The sequence below is a fragment of the Corapipo altera genome, unplaced genomic scaffold, assembly GCF_003945725.1.
Source record: "Corapipo altera isolate COAL_440 unplaced genomic scaffold, ASM394572v1 47, whole genome shotgun sequence".
NCBI lineage: Eukaryota > Metazoa > Chordata > Aves > Passeriformes > Pipridae > Corapipo > Corapipo altera.
In genome coordinates, this window is record NW_020884897.1 from 1,202,837 (window position 1) to 1,217,153 (window position 14,317).

Genomic DNA, 14,317 nt, shown 5'->3' on the forward strand with positions numbered 1-14,317 from the left:
CCATATTGTAATAATAGAATAGTGGGAAGGGAGAATTCCTCTAAACTGATTGGTGCAAAGGTGTACAGATACATAATTGTACTTTACACGTATTTTGCTCACACTTAAAGTAGTAATAAGTGGTTTGACAGATTTATTTTAGCAAGATTTCCAGACTATATATAGTCCTTTTTCCATCCACTTTCCATGTGCCAATCACTGTCACAGCCTGGCCTCTTTAATGACTGTGTCACTAACTTGTTTGTGGCCCAGGAAGGTGATCAACAGAAAAGGGCTGAAGCAGATGGGAAAGAAGTGACAGTCACATTACTTTGTTAGACTTTTAAAGAAAAAAACTTGCTCTGCGAGCAAGGAAACTAAGAGGAAGCATGTTTTGTCATCTCTTTCTGAACCTAGCAAAAGAAACCAGAGTTGACTCTGGAACAAGTTCAATGAGAGTGTATTTTCAAAAAGACTTCCTATAGTGAACTGTTCATTTGGAGTGTTGGGATGTTTTGAGATGCAGGTATGGTTTTTCTAGGAAGAAACAAAAGAGAGCTATCAAAATAGGTTACTAGAGGTTACTTTCCCAAAATGCATAATTAAAAATGTAGATATCTTGTAATTAAAGCCAAAGTACTTTTCTGATCTCCTCTAAATTTCTAATTCTGATAGATGCAATGGAAAAAAAATAAACTGGTAACTATTTTCTTAATCTTTCTTTGGACTCTTCGACCTAACGTAGTTTTCTTTGCTCTGCTTTCCAGTTTGCTTAATTAATGATTGTGTTGTCCACGCTTTATGGAATCTGAATGCACATGTTACGTTCTGAGCTGATTTCCTCCTGCTGGTGTGATCTTGTCTATAACTTTTGCATGCTGTTCACTAGCTCTGCAGTTTAAGAAAACAATAAAAAAAATCTCCTGATGTATATGAGGCATGTTTATCACTCTCTTTTGTAGCTTTTGTATACTTTGAAGAAGACAAAGCTAAGCTCTGCATTTCAGAAAAAAAAAAAAATCCATCTTAACTGTATCTAGGAAAACTTTATAAAATTATTGTACTAAAGAGTAGAAAAGATTATTTTTCCACTGTGGAGACTGGCAAAGCAAATTTGGAGGTATTTTTAATACACTTAGGTTCAAATACTTTGCTCATGACAGCCAATATTTATACTTGAAAAAGTCCTACTTGAGGGTGATTTATGTGGCTGAAGCATCAGGAATGTCTGCCCTATGTGGGACAGCACGGAGCAACCTGTCTGTGACGCTGAGCACGCTCTAGAGCTGGAAGCTGCAGAACTGTGTAAGAACAGAGCTGTGCCAAAGCTAATTAGTCCTGCTGAGATGCAGAGTTGATTAGCCTGGGCACATGGCATTTCATCCAGCATCTGGAACCTGAACTAATTTTTCCCCCCAGTCCCGTGCCAGTGTGAGCCTTTCCATGGAGTGCTGACACAACGTCATGTTGCATGCTACACATACACCCCTTATTACTAAAGATGTTGCTGTTCACATGCAGTCATTTTTGACCTGGGGGGAATTATCCATCTGCAGCCAGATTATAGGGGCATTGCTGTTTTCCTTATCTGTTTCTAGTCTATACTGATAGAGCACTATATTTACATGGAATAATACCTCTGAAGAACTGACATGACTAGACTGGTTTTTGGAATTGATAATTTCAAAGATTTTAAGTCCTATTTGTGTTCTTCGGTTGGTTTTTTTTCCTCATAGGTACAAAATGAAAGTGGAAAAATCACTCCCCTGTCAACTGCAGTTGCAACATCAGTTTCAACGATGGCATCTGCCCTTGCTCCGTTGTTTGCTGGAGACCTGCACATGAAGCCAGCTAGTGATGGGAGCGTGAGTGCTGCTGCTAGAGCTGATCTGAGGTTCCACTCTTCAGCAGAAAACTTGGACTCATCAGGAAAACGCACACAGAAATCAGAACAGTGGCAGCCCTCGGTGGAAGCACTAGAAAGCAGAAGAGCATCAAAGAAACATGAAGAAGAGAGGAAGAGGTTTCTAGCACATGAAGCTAATGAAATTACAAAATACAGTTCCTTTGAGGAAGAAACCACACATCCTGTTCCTGAAAAAACAGGGGACCGCCATAAAGAGACAACATACAGCTTCCTGAGGAAGGGCAGCTTGGAACTGTTTAGTTCACAAGGACTTTTTCAGCCTCTTGAACAGAAGGAAATTAATACTGGCATGCAAGGTAAATGGGAAGTCAAAGAAGGCCAGTCCTTTGAAGAAAAGATGGATATTGAAAGTGTTATGAAAAGCAAGACTTGGCAAAGAGGTGCAGTATATACTTGCTGTTGGTGTAGTCTTATTCAGCAAATGGTGTTTCAAGCTTTATCAATGCTGGTTATGTTTTCTTTTTTTAACGCTGCTTAAAAGCAAAGAAATACCTGTGAAGTCTTAAGTTTTACAAATACAGTTTTTTATTTTTTTATTCTTTCACTTCTTCAGTCTTTAAAGATGGCTCAATTTTATTCAGATTTTCTTACTATGAAAGAAGCGGTATTATATGCTGAAGCTAAGATTTATCCTTTCTTTTGCCCTTGCCCCTGCACTCCAAAATGCTGAACAAACTAAACTTACTGCTCTGGATCAAGTACTTGCCCTTAATTTTTGCCTTATTGTGCATATATAGTTATGAATTCACTACATATATGCATACATAGCTAGTAGCAGATAATTTTCAGAGAATTAATTTTGCAAAATTGATATTATTGTCTTTTTAGTGTGGTGACAAATACAAACCAAGAAATTCTCAGAGCAATTGCATTTCTATATGCACAGCATAATTTAAACTTAAAAAGTAAGCTTGCCCATCTTTAAATAAAGAGTTTTGGAAATAATCAGTGGATTTGATCATTGCACAAAGTCTTCTGTTCTGTTGAATTTAGAAGGATGTTGTATTGCATTTGTGGTTTATTATGATGGGTGACAGGACCACAGTACCCTGTAGCACTGAAAGCATTTTTGTCTTCGTCTTGTGAAGTTAATTTATTTTAAATTTAATGATCTTCACACAGGCATGGAGTGGATGGTATAGTTCTGCCTGTATTCCTCAAAAGCAGTATCCATTCTATCCAGTTAGCTTTTGATGACTGCAGGGGAGATGGAGACTGGGATAAAACAGTAGTCATGTATCAGAAGGATGCTGTGCTTATAAAATTTCAAGAAGAAAAATGAAGATTGCTTATATTTCTTTAAGGATAACTGTAATGGTGCATTTATCTTTCATTAAGATGGTTTTTCCTGTGGTTTAATTGCTACTTAAAGAAACAAACCCAAAAAACCCCCAACACCCTCCCAGAAAATAATGCCTCTATTTATTAAATGTCCTCTTAGTAGGCTACTTATTATGCATTAAACTGCTTTACCAATAAGTTAATTTCTTGTTTAAATTTTGTCTGCTTCTTTTCCCTTGCTCTTTGTCCCCTCTCACTTTTATTTCTCCATTTGTTTTCCTGCTGGTCTGATGATGGGAGCAGCAGTTTGTGCCTCATCCATATGAAGTTCAGAACTGTGTGTTGAACATGATATTCTGTGGCTTCATGTGGACATCAGTCAGAAACAGCCAGTCTCTGCAGCAAATAATACTTCACGATTAATCTTTTTAATTTAGCTCAGCCAGAATTTTTTCCCTGTTAATAGAGTATGTGATATGAACGTTTAAAAAAAAACATCTGCTGCTTCGGTGTTAGTAATCTAAAATATCTTTGAGTATAGAACTAAGTCTAATGCAGCACTTCTCTTTTGAATGGGCAGACCATGCTGAGCCTGCTTCTGAACTCACCAGCACATCAGCAATGAGGACGGTTTCACAAACTGCAGCTGCGGCATCCTGTAGACTGCAGGAGCTCTCTGAGCAACTGGAAGGCAAATTTTATAAGAATTCCTGTGAGATGTTTTCCACTGGAGAGAGCAAAGCACAAACAACTGAGGATGTCCTTGATAATTCCGGCAAAACTATGTCAATTAAGGAAAGGTACTTAAATTTCACTTTTTTTTTTAATGATCTCTGTAAATACAGTTATTAGACTGATGATGGTATAAAAAGAAGCTTTAAAACTGTTTCTGAAAAACCTAAGTAGTGATTATTAGGCTTTATTATTACTAACAGCAGAAACATGCAGCTAATCTACCTGACATCCTTATAAAGCAGATGATGGTGAATGAGAATTACCATTTAAGAGAACATAAAAACCTGATTTTGAAAGAGCTACCTGAATAACCAATAACTATTTCAGAAAATTAAAGTTGTAAAAAATACATTTGTACCCATACACTTAATCTACTTCCCCAGGTTCTGCTTTCGGTTACAACACCTATAATGTGATTCTGGTTTTTTAAATAACCATTTCTTTTTGGTCTGTGTGGGTCTCTTAACTAAACTGAGTACAGGGAGTCAGGGACAGACTCTCTGGTATTGCCCCGTCTTCTTCAGAAATACATGGTTGCCATTTTGACTTCCAAGAACTTACTGTAGGGATTTTTAAATTTAGACAGGTTTGTAGGAATATTAGAAATACTTTTTCCAACTCAAGATCATTCTGATCTGAAACAAAATGTTAAGTGTCCTGTGCTTGTGCAGACAGTAGGAGTTCAGGGCTGGACCTTAAATAGCTGCTGTAGTACTTCTAAAAGTTTTTCTGATTTAGTTAAAACTTTGAGAATATAAATTCAATCCCAAATTTGTAGCAGTCTAGTGAGTAAAATTATGACTGCTTCAGGTTGACAGATAGGCCTATTTTTACTTCAGTTTTTCTGCAGTGAAAGCAGAACCAATAAATAAAAATAGCTGCTTGATTAAACGTTCAGTCTGTAAAAGTATTCCCTCATTTGGTGAGGTGGGTATGATATTAGGAACTCAACCATATTTTTAAAATTTTACACGATTCTGAAGTACACTTCTTAAATTCATGTATTTCCAGGAGGTGTGTGAGTCATCCACGTTTAAAAAGCATCCCCACTCCCTGTTTTCCCCCTTACACAAAGGTGGTGCAGGGGCAGCTACAGCAGCTGTGCAGTCTTAGTGCCCTTCTGAAGGATGTGCTTATCTTTTTCAGTTTACTGTTGTTGTTCTGTTTAAAGCAACTTTCACCCCTCTTCCCATACTCCTAATGTAAACATGTCAATTGTCTGGGCAGACAAGGTTCAAGATCCATAACTTCTGGTTTATAGGTTGTAAATGGTTTGCCTCCCCTGATCCTGGTGCGGAAAAAGAGGTTGGAGGGAAGATCCAAGTATTAGTAGCTGCTTTAGTCCTAGCTTTAATACCTCAACTGAGTTGATCTCTTGAGGAATGGAAGTAGAAGGCTGTCAGTCACACTCACAACCAGGAATTGCTTTTGTTAGGGCTACAAGACTGTCTAGTCAGTCCCAGAGCTGACAGAAGAAAATACCTGCTATATTGTCAGGAATTTGTATATTGTGATTCCACAATATCTGTAAATGACTGAGATGGTACCAAAATGTTTTAGACTTCCAAAATACCACAGTAGTCTGCTTCTTGTCCCAGAATTTAAAAACTACAACCAGTCATTTTCTTTTTCTTGGCTGTAGGTGATGCCAAGTATTCATAAACATCAAAGAACATTTTTGCTTAGGATGAACTTTTTTTTTTTTTCCCTTTTTACATTTACTAACTTCATCTTCCCATCCAGTGGATTTTTCTGGCTGTGTCAGACATTCTTTCACCTTTTGGAAGAACAACTTTTCCACACATGTAATGGTATTTGGGCAGGATGCATGAATGCTGGTCTGGATGAAAGTGATTTTCTCAAAGACTTGCTTCGCTGAACTAATATTATCCTTGTGGAGTGAGTGCATGCCTGGCATTTTCAGAATTACACATATTATATGGGAGAATGAAAATCATGATTTTTCAAGGAAGAAAGATACCTCTCTTCTCCTGTCTTTGTGCTTTTATGGAGACCAAAGTTGCTAGAAGACCTGTCCTATCAGCTCCGCTTTAGAAGTCAACTGCATGCCATAATCACCATTTAAAAAAGTTACAGATAACTAATTTCTGGTGGCCCTCTTACCATCATTCACACCTTCTGAGGAGGAATCTTAACTTAATTTTCAACCTTTTTTGATGTATGGATGCCAGAGCAATACTTTCTTATGCAGTTTGGTCCTCGCTATGCTGGATTTATGCACTCTTTTAACAGTCAACTTCCTTTTTGTAGTTATGTATCTCACATTGCCTCCAGGATTTATGATTTATCTGAAAAGTGTTAGTCAAGTACAGCCAACAGAGTACATGTGAAAGACAAGCCTATGTCCAGTTTGCTTTATCTCAAGGGTAACACTAGCAGCTAAGATACTAAAATATTGTCACAGAAGAAAGATGTGTCATTTTGGACATTTTTTGCCAAGACTTTTACCAAGGCCTTTCATGCAACACTCTTTTTTAAGGCAAAACCATTGTTCAAATCTTGTTTCTGTTTCCCTTCAGTATTAATCCAATGTTTTGCCTTCAGCTCTGGAAGCTTTTGCTTTGAAGCCATCCTGGCACCCCTGGGAAGATGATCATTCGATCTTGATGTCACATATTCTATCTCAATAGCAGGTGAAAGAAGGACACAGAGCAAGCTGTCAAAGATGGGCAGACATACAAAAAAGCTTTTTTCTTCAAGAGAAGATTAAAACTTTTTTTTCAGAATGGAAAAGGAACTTTTGGAGGCAAAAGCAGTATAACTGAATAGTTAAAATAACGAATAAATGATTATTCATTATTTATTGAAAGTGGAAAACTAGAGGTATGTAATGAAACTAGTAAGAAGCAGGTCTTAAACAAATCTAAGCATTATACCTAATAACTGCCTTATTTTTGAAGATTTTCCAAAGAATCAACTTCTGTCTACTTTGAGTTAAGCTACTGAGCTGGTGGACTTGCTTGCATGAACCAATTCAGTAGTTCTTGCATCTTTATTTGAACAAAAGGGCACCCTCCACCCAATTGTTGCTGAGTCAGGGCATCTGACTTTACTGCCACTTCCATTGTTCGAAAGAAGTGCATGGCTTTGGTTTTGCACAGCAGTGAAGTTTTCTTTGCCATACAGAGCATACACATTTCTTTAAGTGGTGATTTCATTGCTCAAAACAGACAAATGTGTGTTCTCACTTGTAGGGGTGAGTTGTTTTATTACACAAAGCAGTGAAGAACGGAGGGCTGGTATGAATCCATCCTTATGGCAGAGAAGAAAACAAAGTCTCCAGAGACACAAATATTCTTAGAATTATAGATTTTTCTCTCCCTGATCAACCAGGCTATTTGGGTCAAAGATCAAATACCCTGCAGTAAAGCCAGCTTTAAAAAAAAAAAAAAAAAAAAAGTCTTTTTTTCCCCTGCCTGCTAAAGACATTTTTAAAAACAAACCCATCTTAGGCCAAAGCTGACCAATATACCTTCCAGTTTCAATTATCACAGATCGTATCTAAGCAAAACTGACATGAGAGAACATAGCTACTGAAGATAATTCCTTACATGGTGGCAATTCAGTCCCATCTCGGTCTCCTCCACAGTTTCACACATGCATGGATGCACTCCAGAAGATTAGTTCTGGGCAGTGAATTCTTATATCCATTCTGGAAACAATGGCCATGACCTCAACTCCTTATTGTGAGTCCTTCTCACCCCTACTCATCCCGTGCTGTGAGGTATGAAGCAACCAGGCAATGTGAAGCCTGCCAGCACTGCCTGCCTGGGCAGGAAGAGAGGAAATAACTGCTTTCTTGAATACTAACTTTCTTACTGCCATTGTATGCTGTGGATTACTGTTCTCTGCATTCTTAGTTTTTCTCAAATGACCGCCTTAGGCCCAATTGATCATCCTCGATAGGTCAGTAGCATAGTTGCACCCCCTGGATTTTCACAGGAAGCAGCTGCCTGAAACTTGGTTTCTGGCTAAACATACTCAGTTCTTTCCTCCTCCTCAGAGTTTCAAGACAAGACTTACTGTGAGAGTAACAGTAATCACATCTCTAAAAAAGAATTTCCATATCTTGTGGTCAGAATAGGTTTAACTACTGAACCTGTTCAAATATTAATAGTTTTAAGGGTTTTGTATAATACTTACTGAAATACTTAACGAAATTTTAAAAAGGTATGTAGTAAAACTTAATTCAACTAAAATAAAAATTATTTAGGGGACCAATGCAACTGTTTGCACAAGTGCTGCAGATACATGTTTTTTGGATACTCAGAACGATTTCCAGAATGTAGAAAATTCATACAGATGTTAATTTCTGAGGAAGGTAAGCTAAAGACCATGCCTGAATAGACCTCATATTCCTGACTGTCTTACCCTACCCTACTAATCACCTCAAGGTTTGTATGGACAAATAGGTTCTAATTCTAGCAAAATAAATCTACATGTTGTCCCCACCAGAGCCAGTCAGTGTCTTTTTGAGCTATGTTCAGAATTTTGCTCAAGATTAGGAAACAGCACTTGGAAAATATCCTACTTACTGAGATTAATTGTAATCCACATTATAAATATGAGGTATCCTTTAAATGAGTTGAATCTTGCTAATAGATTTCACAGCTGTAGTGTAGTTAGCATGAAATTATTAGAGCATTGGTGCTGCTGATCTGTGTCACAGCAACGCCTGAACTAAGCAAGGAGGTACTAAGTGATCCAGGGGAGTCTGATAGTAACCTCAGTCCCTGGAGTTGTAGTGAAAGTAGTAACTGTAGAGTTGTCCTTTGATGTGCCTGATGAGACCTAATTGGTGTGTGCCTGCTGAACAGACCTCTTTCTTCTTGCGTTTTGAAGAAAATAATTTTTAAAATTTTTTTTACGAGTACAAAGAAGGCTAAAGGTAGGATACGTATTCGTAACTTTGGTCATCCGCAGGATAAGTATCCATAGCCAAGCTAGTCCATCTCTGTGCCTTATCAACAGAAGGGAGGAGGAAAAAAAGCAGTTACTAATCTAACCTATTTATATGTTTACTTTAGGATGATCTGCGTTGTACCTTGGTCTCCCTTGACTGTATTGGCAATTTTCGCTGATTATACAAATTAACTGGGGTGCCTATGTCAAATCTAGATGTCTGTGTTTTGACAGATGATTCCTGTTCAACATGTACAGTAAAGGCTTTGTGTTCGTTTGTGAGCCTTGTATATTTGTATGAAATGTAAATAACTATAGTTAATGTTAGAAAACCTAATTTCAAATTATCTTGAATGCAGCTTTAGTGCAACAGTAAGGTTATCTTTTGAGGATAATGGGAAGTACAGTGTTTAAAGCTACCTGTTGGCATGGTTTTCCTTCTAGGTTGGCATTGCTGAAGAAGAGTGGTGAAGAAGATTGGAAGAGCAGGCTCAGCAAAAAGCAGGAGTATGCAAAAGTCCCTGTTGCTGATCGTAGTACGCAGATGCAAGAAGTTGAGCAGCTGTTGAAGAAGGTAATTGTCCTTGTTTGGAAAAAACATCTTGCTTGAAATGCTTTTGCTTTTTGAAGATGCATCCAACTAGACAGGCATGCCTAATATTAGCTACTAGCTCCTGTTATTCCTCTTATTGTCGGGCTTATTTAAAAAACAATTCTCCCAACATGAGAGATCATTAAATGAGAATAGCTTCACCGTCTTGGGACATATAATATTGGTTACAATGTCTTCACATCAGGAGATTATGAACTACTAAATGGGTCTGTAAGGCTTCTGGAACATGTATAATGATTTAAGCCCTTTCCCCTTACCCTCCGCCCACATCCGTCCCACGAGGAGGAAATTACCTTAAGACTTAGTTCAGGTGTTTTCTTATGTATGGGTGAGCTTGTAAAAATTTCACATTCCTAAAGCTTTGTCATCTCTATGCAAACACTGGGGTTTTGACCAGTAATTTTGGATCCTAGAACCACTGAGGAAATGCAGGTACCAGAGCATTCATGAGCTATTTGGCTTTCGGTTATCTTGCATGATCTTTTCAGGTTTTGGATAGCCAAAACTGTCAGGACAGGGATTTTCTGTCTTATCAGTGTTAATGAATAGAGAGAGAGATGGATTGAAAGGTGTAGAGAGGAAAGGGAGGTCCACATTGTTAGCACACTCTGGTTGTGCCTATACATGAGTAAGTTATGTTGCCCAGCAGAATTGGATCTGTAAATCAGAATGATTACTGCTGAGGACCTACTATCCATGCCATACTTGTTTCTTTTGGTTAGCCTGAAGCAAAACTTCAGACTAAATTTAGTCTGGTCCTGTGGCCTGACTGCCTTTACCAGCATTAGTGTTACATGGGAATCTGGGAGGGCACTTCGGGGCTTAGTTTCATCCAAAAGTCTGTGCATTCTGCAGTGTGAACCAAAGCACAGAAAGTGAGGATGACTGGGAGATTTGCCTCCAAATGGACTGACTGCTGCCTCAAAATATGGGGCCAATGTGGACTTGTTTCCCTTCTGAGTCTAGTATTTTGAAAATGACAGTGTCAGATAAAATAGGCCGTTTCCAACACCTTTACTATTTGAAGGAGTATTTCCCAGATGACAAGTGAAAATAAAATTCGTGTTACAAATTTTACTAATGGTGACAGTAATCTTTGGATCCAATTATTTGTGAAAGTCCTGCTTCTATTAAATAGTATAGACAAACAGTAACAAAAAGTCTCCTGTTCCATCACTATATTACAAGTAAGGTCACGGTCTGTCATTATTGAAGGTAAATCTGTGCCTGAACATATGACTCATCAATTGTTGCATTAACTGGACAGAAAACAAGAAAGCTGATTTTTGCAGTTTGGTTTATGGGGTTTGATTTGGTTTTGCCCTGCAGACTTGTTCAAAAATCCAGTTGCTAGTTTGAAACATATCTTAAAGTAAAAAAGTTTCAGCAAAGGAAGCAAAATTTTGGTCACATTTTTAACAGGCTAGTCTCCAAAATGACAACTGTTGAAATCAGATAACAAATGTACTCCAGCTAGAGACAATGGGGTTGAGAAAAAGCTTTTAACAGCTGCCAAGTTTTAGTCAGAGACAAATCCTTTGTTCTCTCTTCTCAGTCCTCAGCACCCATATCCTCCCTGCTGTGTTTCCATGTGCAGCAACTTCACTCAGTATAGCGCCAGTTAGGCTTTTAAAGCAAGTAAGCGAGCATGAAGTGCTTGAAGGATACAAGCTTTGAAGTGATACTGCTAGCAGTGGGAGTTTCTGTGACACTGGGTCGCCCACTCTGATAGCTCATATTAGCTCTTGGCTGTTTAGAGCCAAAATCAAAGTATTTGCATGTCTGCCAATGGTTGAAAACTTGGATATGTAAGATACCCAACTCCTTGAGCTGTATTGATATTTGTGATGCTGATTCATTATGTGATATATGAGAAATAATGCAAACCTTTAATAAGTTGACCACACTGTTTACAAGACACCATGTCAACTGCCTTTAAATCTAGAAATACTCGTTTTGATAATTAGTCAATGTGATGGCTGTTATCCTTTGAGAACCGTGAAGCAGTGTGCCACTGAATTCTGTTTGTAGAACTTTGAGACTGTGGTGTACTTGAGAATCTTGGTTCTTTCTCTTGCTGGATTGCAAAAAAAAATGCAGAAATTGTACTAATTACTGCATTTTGAGCTAGTTATACAATTTCCACACACGGCAGCTGTGCATCGACACCAAGGGTGTGTAAACTTCTGTCATGCCCTGGTGGTTCAAAGTAATGCCTGACATTTTTAATTGCAGTATGGCGCTTCTTTTAATGTAGTCAGACACCTTTTTGGGTTTTCTTTTGTGTGTGTCTCTCCCTTAAAAGGTTATCTAACTTGCTCTGGAGATTTGATTACTGAAGTATGGCTGTATAAATTAGAAGTTATTAAAGTACATTTAGATTTCATATAAACAAAAAAAGTGGAAAGATTCATACTCTTTATAAAATAGTTATATTAAATAGTGCTGTTTCATCACTTCTAGTCGAAAGACTTCTGCACAGTTGTCTGCATGGTGAGATATTTCTCCCAATGTGTTATAGTAATTTACACGTAGACTAAACTGTAGAAAAAACCATAAAATTTGTGAAAAAGCTGACAGAGCAACCTCAAATGGGGAAAAAAAGAAGGGACTAAGGAATTAACTAAAGGCAATACAAATGAGGGGGGGAAGTGGAGATTTACTTGGAGGTCCAGCATCTGTTTTGATGATTGCTGCACACAGGAGGAAGGTTTTTTGGAAGCTATGAGCCTTCTTAAGTTATTTATATATATGGTAAAACATACTTGGACAATTCAAAGAATAGCTCTAACATCAGGGGAACAACTGTACACTGATGAATGTCTTAATGGAAAAAAAATCCCTTTTATTTGGGAAAAATATTTTGGATTTAGTATATTTGTGTTCATCAATTTAGGATGGATGGAAGATTTCCAGTTTGTTGGGCTTTTTTCATGAGTAGAAAAATTTACTAACTTTAAGATCTTCCCCTGGTATCAAAATAGCAAGATTTACGGGAATGAAAATTTCTTATTTTATAGTCAGCCATTTTTAAGAGAGTCCCTGATTAATGTGGTTGCCAGATGCATTGCAATTGCATTAAAGTGACTGACATTTGAAACACTTAATTCTTACATCAAGTTTAAATTGCAGCTCAGCACTGATGTTAAAGGCTAGGGCTGAGCAGTCATTTCAAAATTATTCAGAGGTGAAGTGTGTAAAAACCTTAAAGGGGGTGAACCCTTAAAAAGTGACTTTCAGGCAAAATATTAGTCTCTTGCTGTGGTAGTAGTTTTATCCATTTCAAATATGGCATCCACCAAGTGCTTGTATCTCATTCTCATCAAAACTGAAACTAATGATTAGGCTTCATTTTGAGCTACTCTAATGAGCTGTGTTTACCAGTATTCTTTCCCATGTTCCACACTTGCTTTAACCTATAGAAAGGAAGAAGAATTATAGATGATAAAGCCATGTCTAATCAGCTTTGGGTAAGCCCAGCTCTGGGGCAGGGGTTATTTGTAGGCTTTGTTTAGAATGGTGAACTCACCTTCACTGAGTAGTACTGTGGGCTTAGCAATTCCCTCCAGATGGCATTTGGGTCTCCTAGTTTTAGTAAGCATTCTTTCCTTTTATCCAGAAAATAAATGGCTTGTTATTTAGCAGGGTCTGATTAAACTTCCAGCAGAATTATTCGCATTGTTGCTGACATGGTTCATCCATTTAATGATGCATGAAAACAGAGACATATAAAAATTATCAGCATATGAAAAGTGTATCTTCCAGCTGTACTGTTTTGTTCTGTGTTGAGTTGTAGTAACATTGTTACTAACTTGGATAATTCCTGCATGGAATGGTTTTGGTAAGTGTGCTGTTGTATTATGACAACATTTTTTATCTCTGGCTTTCCAATAGGGAAAACATTTCTAGAAGATTAAATATTAAGTAAGAAATTAGGGAAAGAGGAGTTATTTCTTCCCCATCTCCATTTCTGGTAGTTCAGTTCTTTTCTAATTCCTTTGCTTTGCTTCTGTCCTTGTCATAGGAACCTGTATATGCTTCTACTTACTCTCCTGTTATACCCGCTCTTCATAAATTTCATCCTTTTCTACCTATTAATCAGGTGAGCAAAAGTCTGCACAATTTAAATGCTCAACAATTTCAAGTAAGCACATTTTAAGTGTTTTCTTACATAGGAAATTAATAATCCTCTTAACTCATTAACCAGCTTAGTAAATGCAGCTTTAAAGAAACGTAGTGTCATGCCACTATGTTGTGTACTCTTCTTCAATATACATTCTACTGTTTCTCTAATGGTTGCTTTTCTAAAAATTCTTTATCTATGTTAGACAATATTTGAGAAAGTAAAAGAAGGAAACATTATTACATTTGTTATGATACTGAAAACTTGCAAGTTGTTAAAAAGGGTATATAAAAGGAGTAGTATGTAACTGCACAGCATTTATTTTAGAATAAAATGCTGCATACTGTGACTTCCCTGTAAGTAATGTGCATATACAGTGTAAGACATAACATCATATAATTTATTGACTATAAAAAAACAAGCTACTTTTTTTCAGAGGTGACTTTCCTATAGTGTTTTTCCCTAGTCCCTGTGTAAAGGATTTTTGCCTTAGCACATCCTGCTTCTATTCTCTGACTGTCCCATCTTCCTGCTTCTCTCTCTCTCTTCCTTTAAGGTCTGTAGTACTAGTTTGAAAGAATCAAGGTCTCTGATTTCTGATGAACGTCATCCTTGGAGATGGAAGGTGAAATGCTCTATAAACTTCATATTTAATTATTGGAGGGAGGAGTAAGACAGAAAATTACATTTAGGTCGAAGATACATATTCCCAAAGCAACTTGTGGCAGTAGAGTTA

At 37.4% G+C, this 14,317-nt stretch overlaps 1 protein-coding gene across 9 annotated transcripts in view; it reads left to right on the plus strand.

Annotated features, from left to right (window-relative positions):
* SVIL (supervillin) overlaps window positions 1–14,317 on the plus strand; it is a 102,762-nt gene that overhangs the window by 60,955 nt on the left and 27,490 nt on the right. For 4 of the 9 annotated variants that reach the window (XM_027648371.1, XM_027648374.1, XM_027648376.1 and 1 more), the window contains 6 exons: window positions 655–678; window positions 1,716–2,286; window positions 3,768–3,987; window positions 9,290–9,419; window positions 13,483–13,560; window positions 14,138–14,206. In XM_027648371.1, coding sequence (XP_027504172.1) covers window positions 655–678; window positions 1,716–2,286; window positions 3,768–3,987; window positions 9,290–9,419; window positions 13,483–13,560; window positions 14,138–14,206 — 1,092 coding nt within the window. The remainder of the gene's footprint in view (window positions 1–654; window positions 679–1,715; window positions 2,287–3,767; window positions 3,988–9,289; window positions 9,420–13,482; window positions 13,561–14,137; window positions 14,207–14,317) is intronic. The other 5 variants (XM_027648373.1, XM_027648380.1, XM_027648378.1 and 2 more) reach the window with 3 other exon arrangements.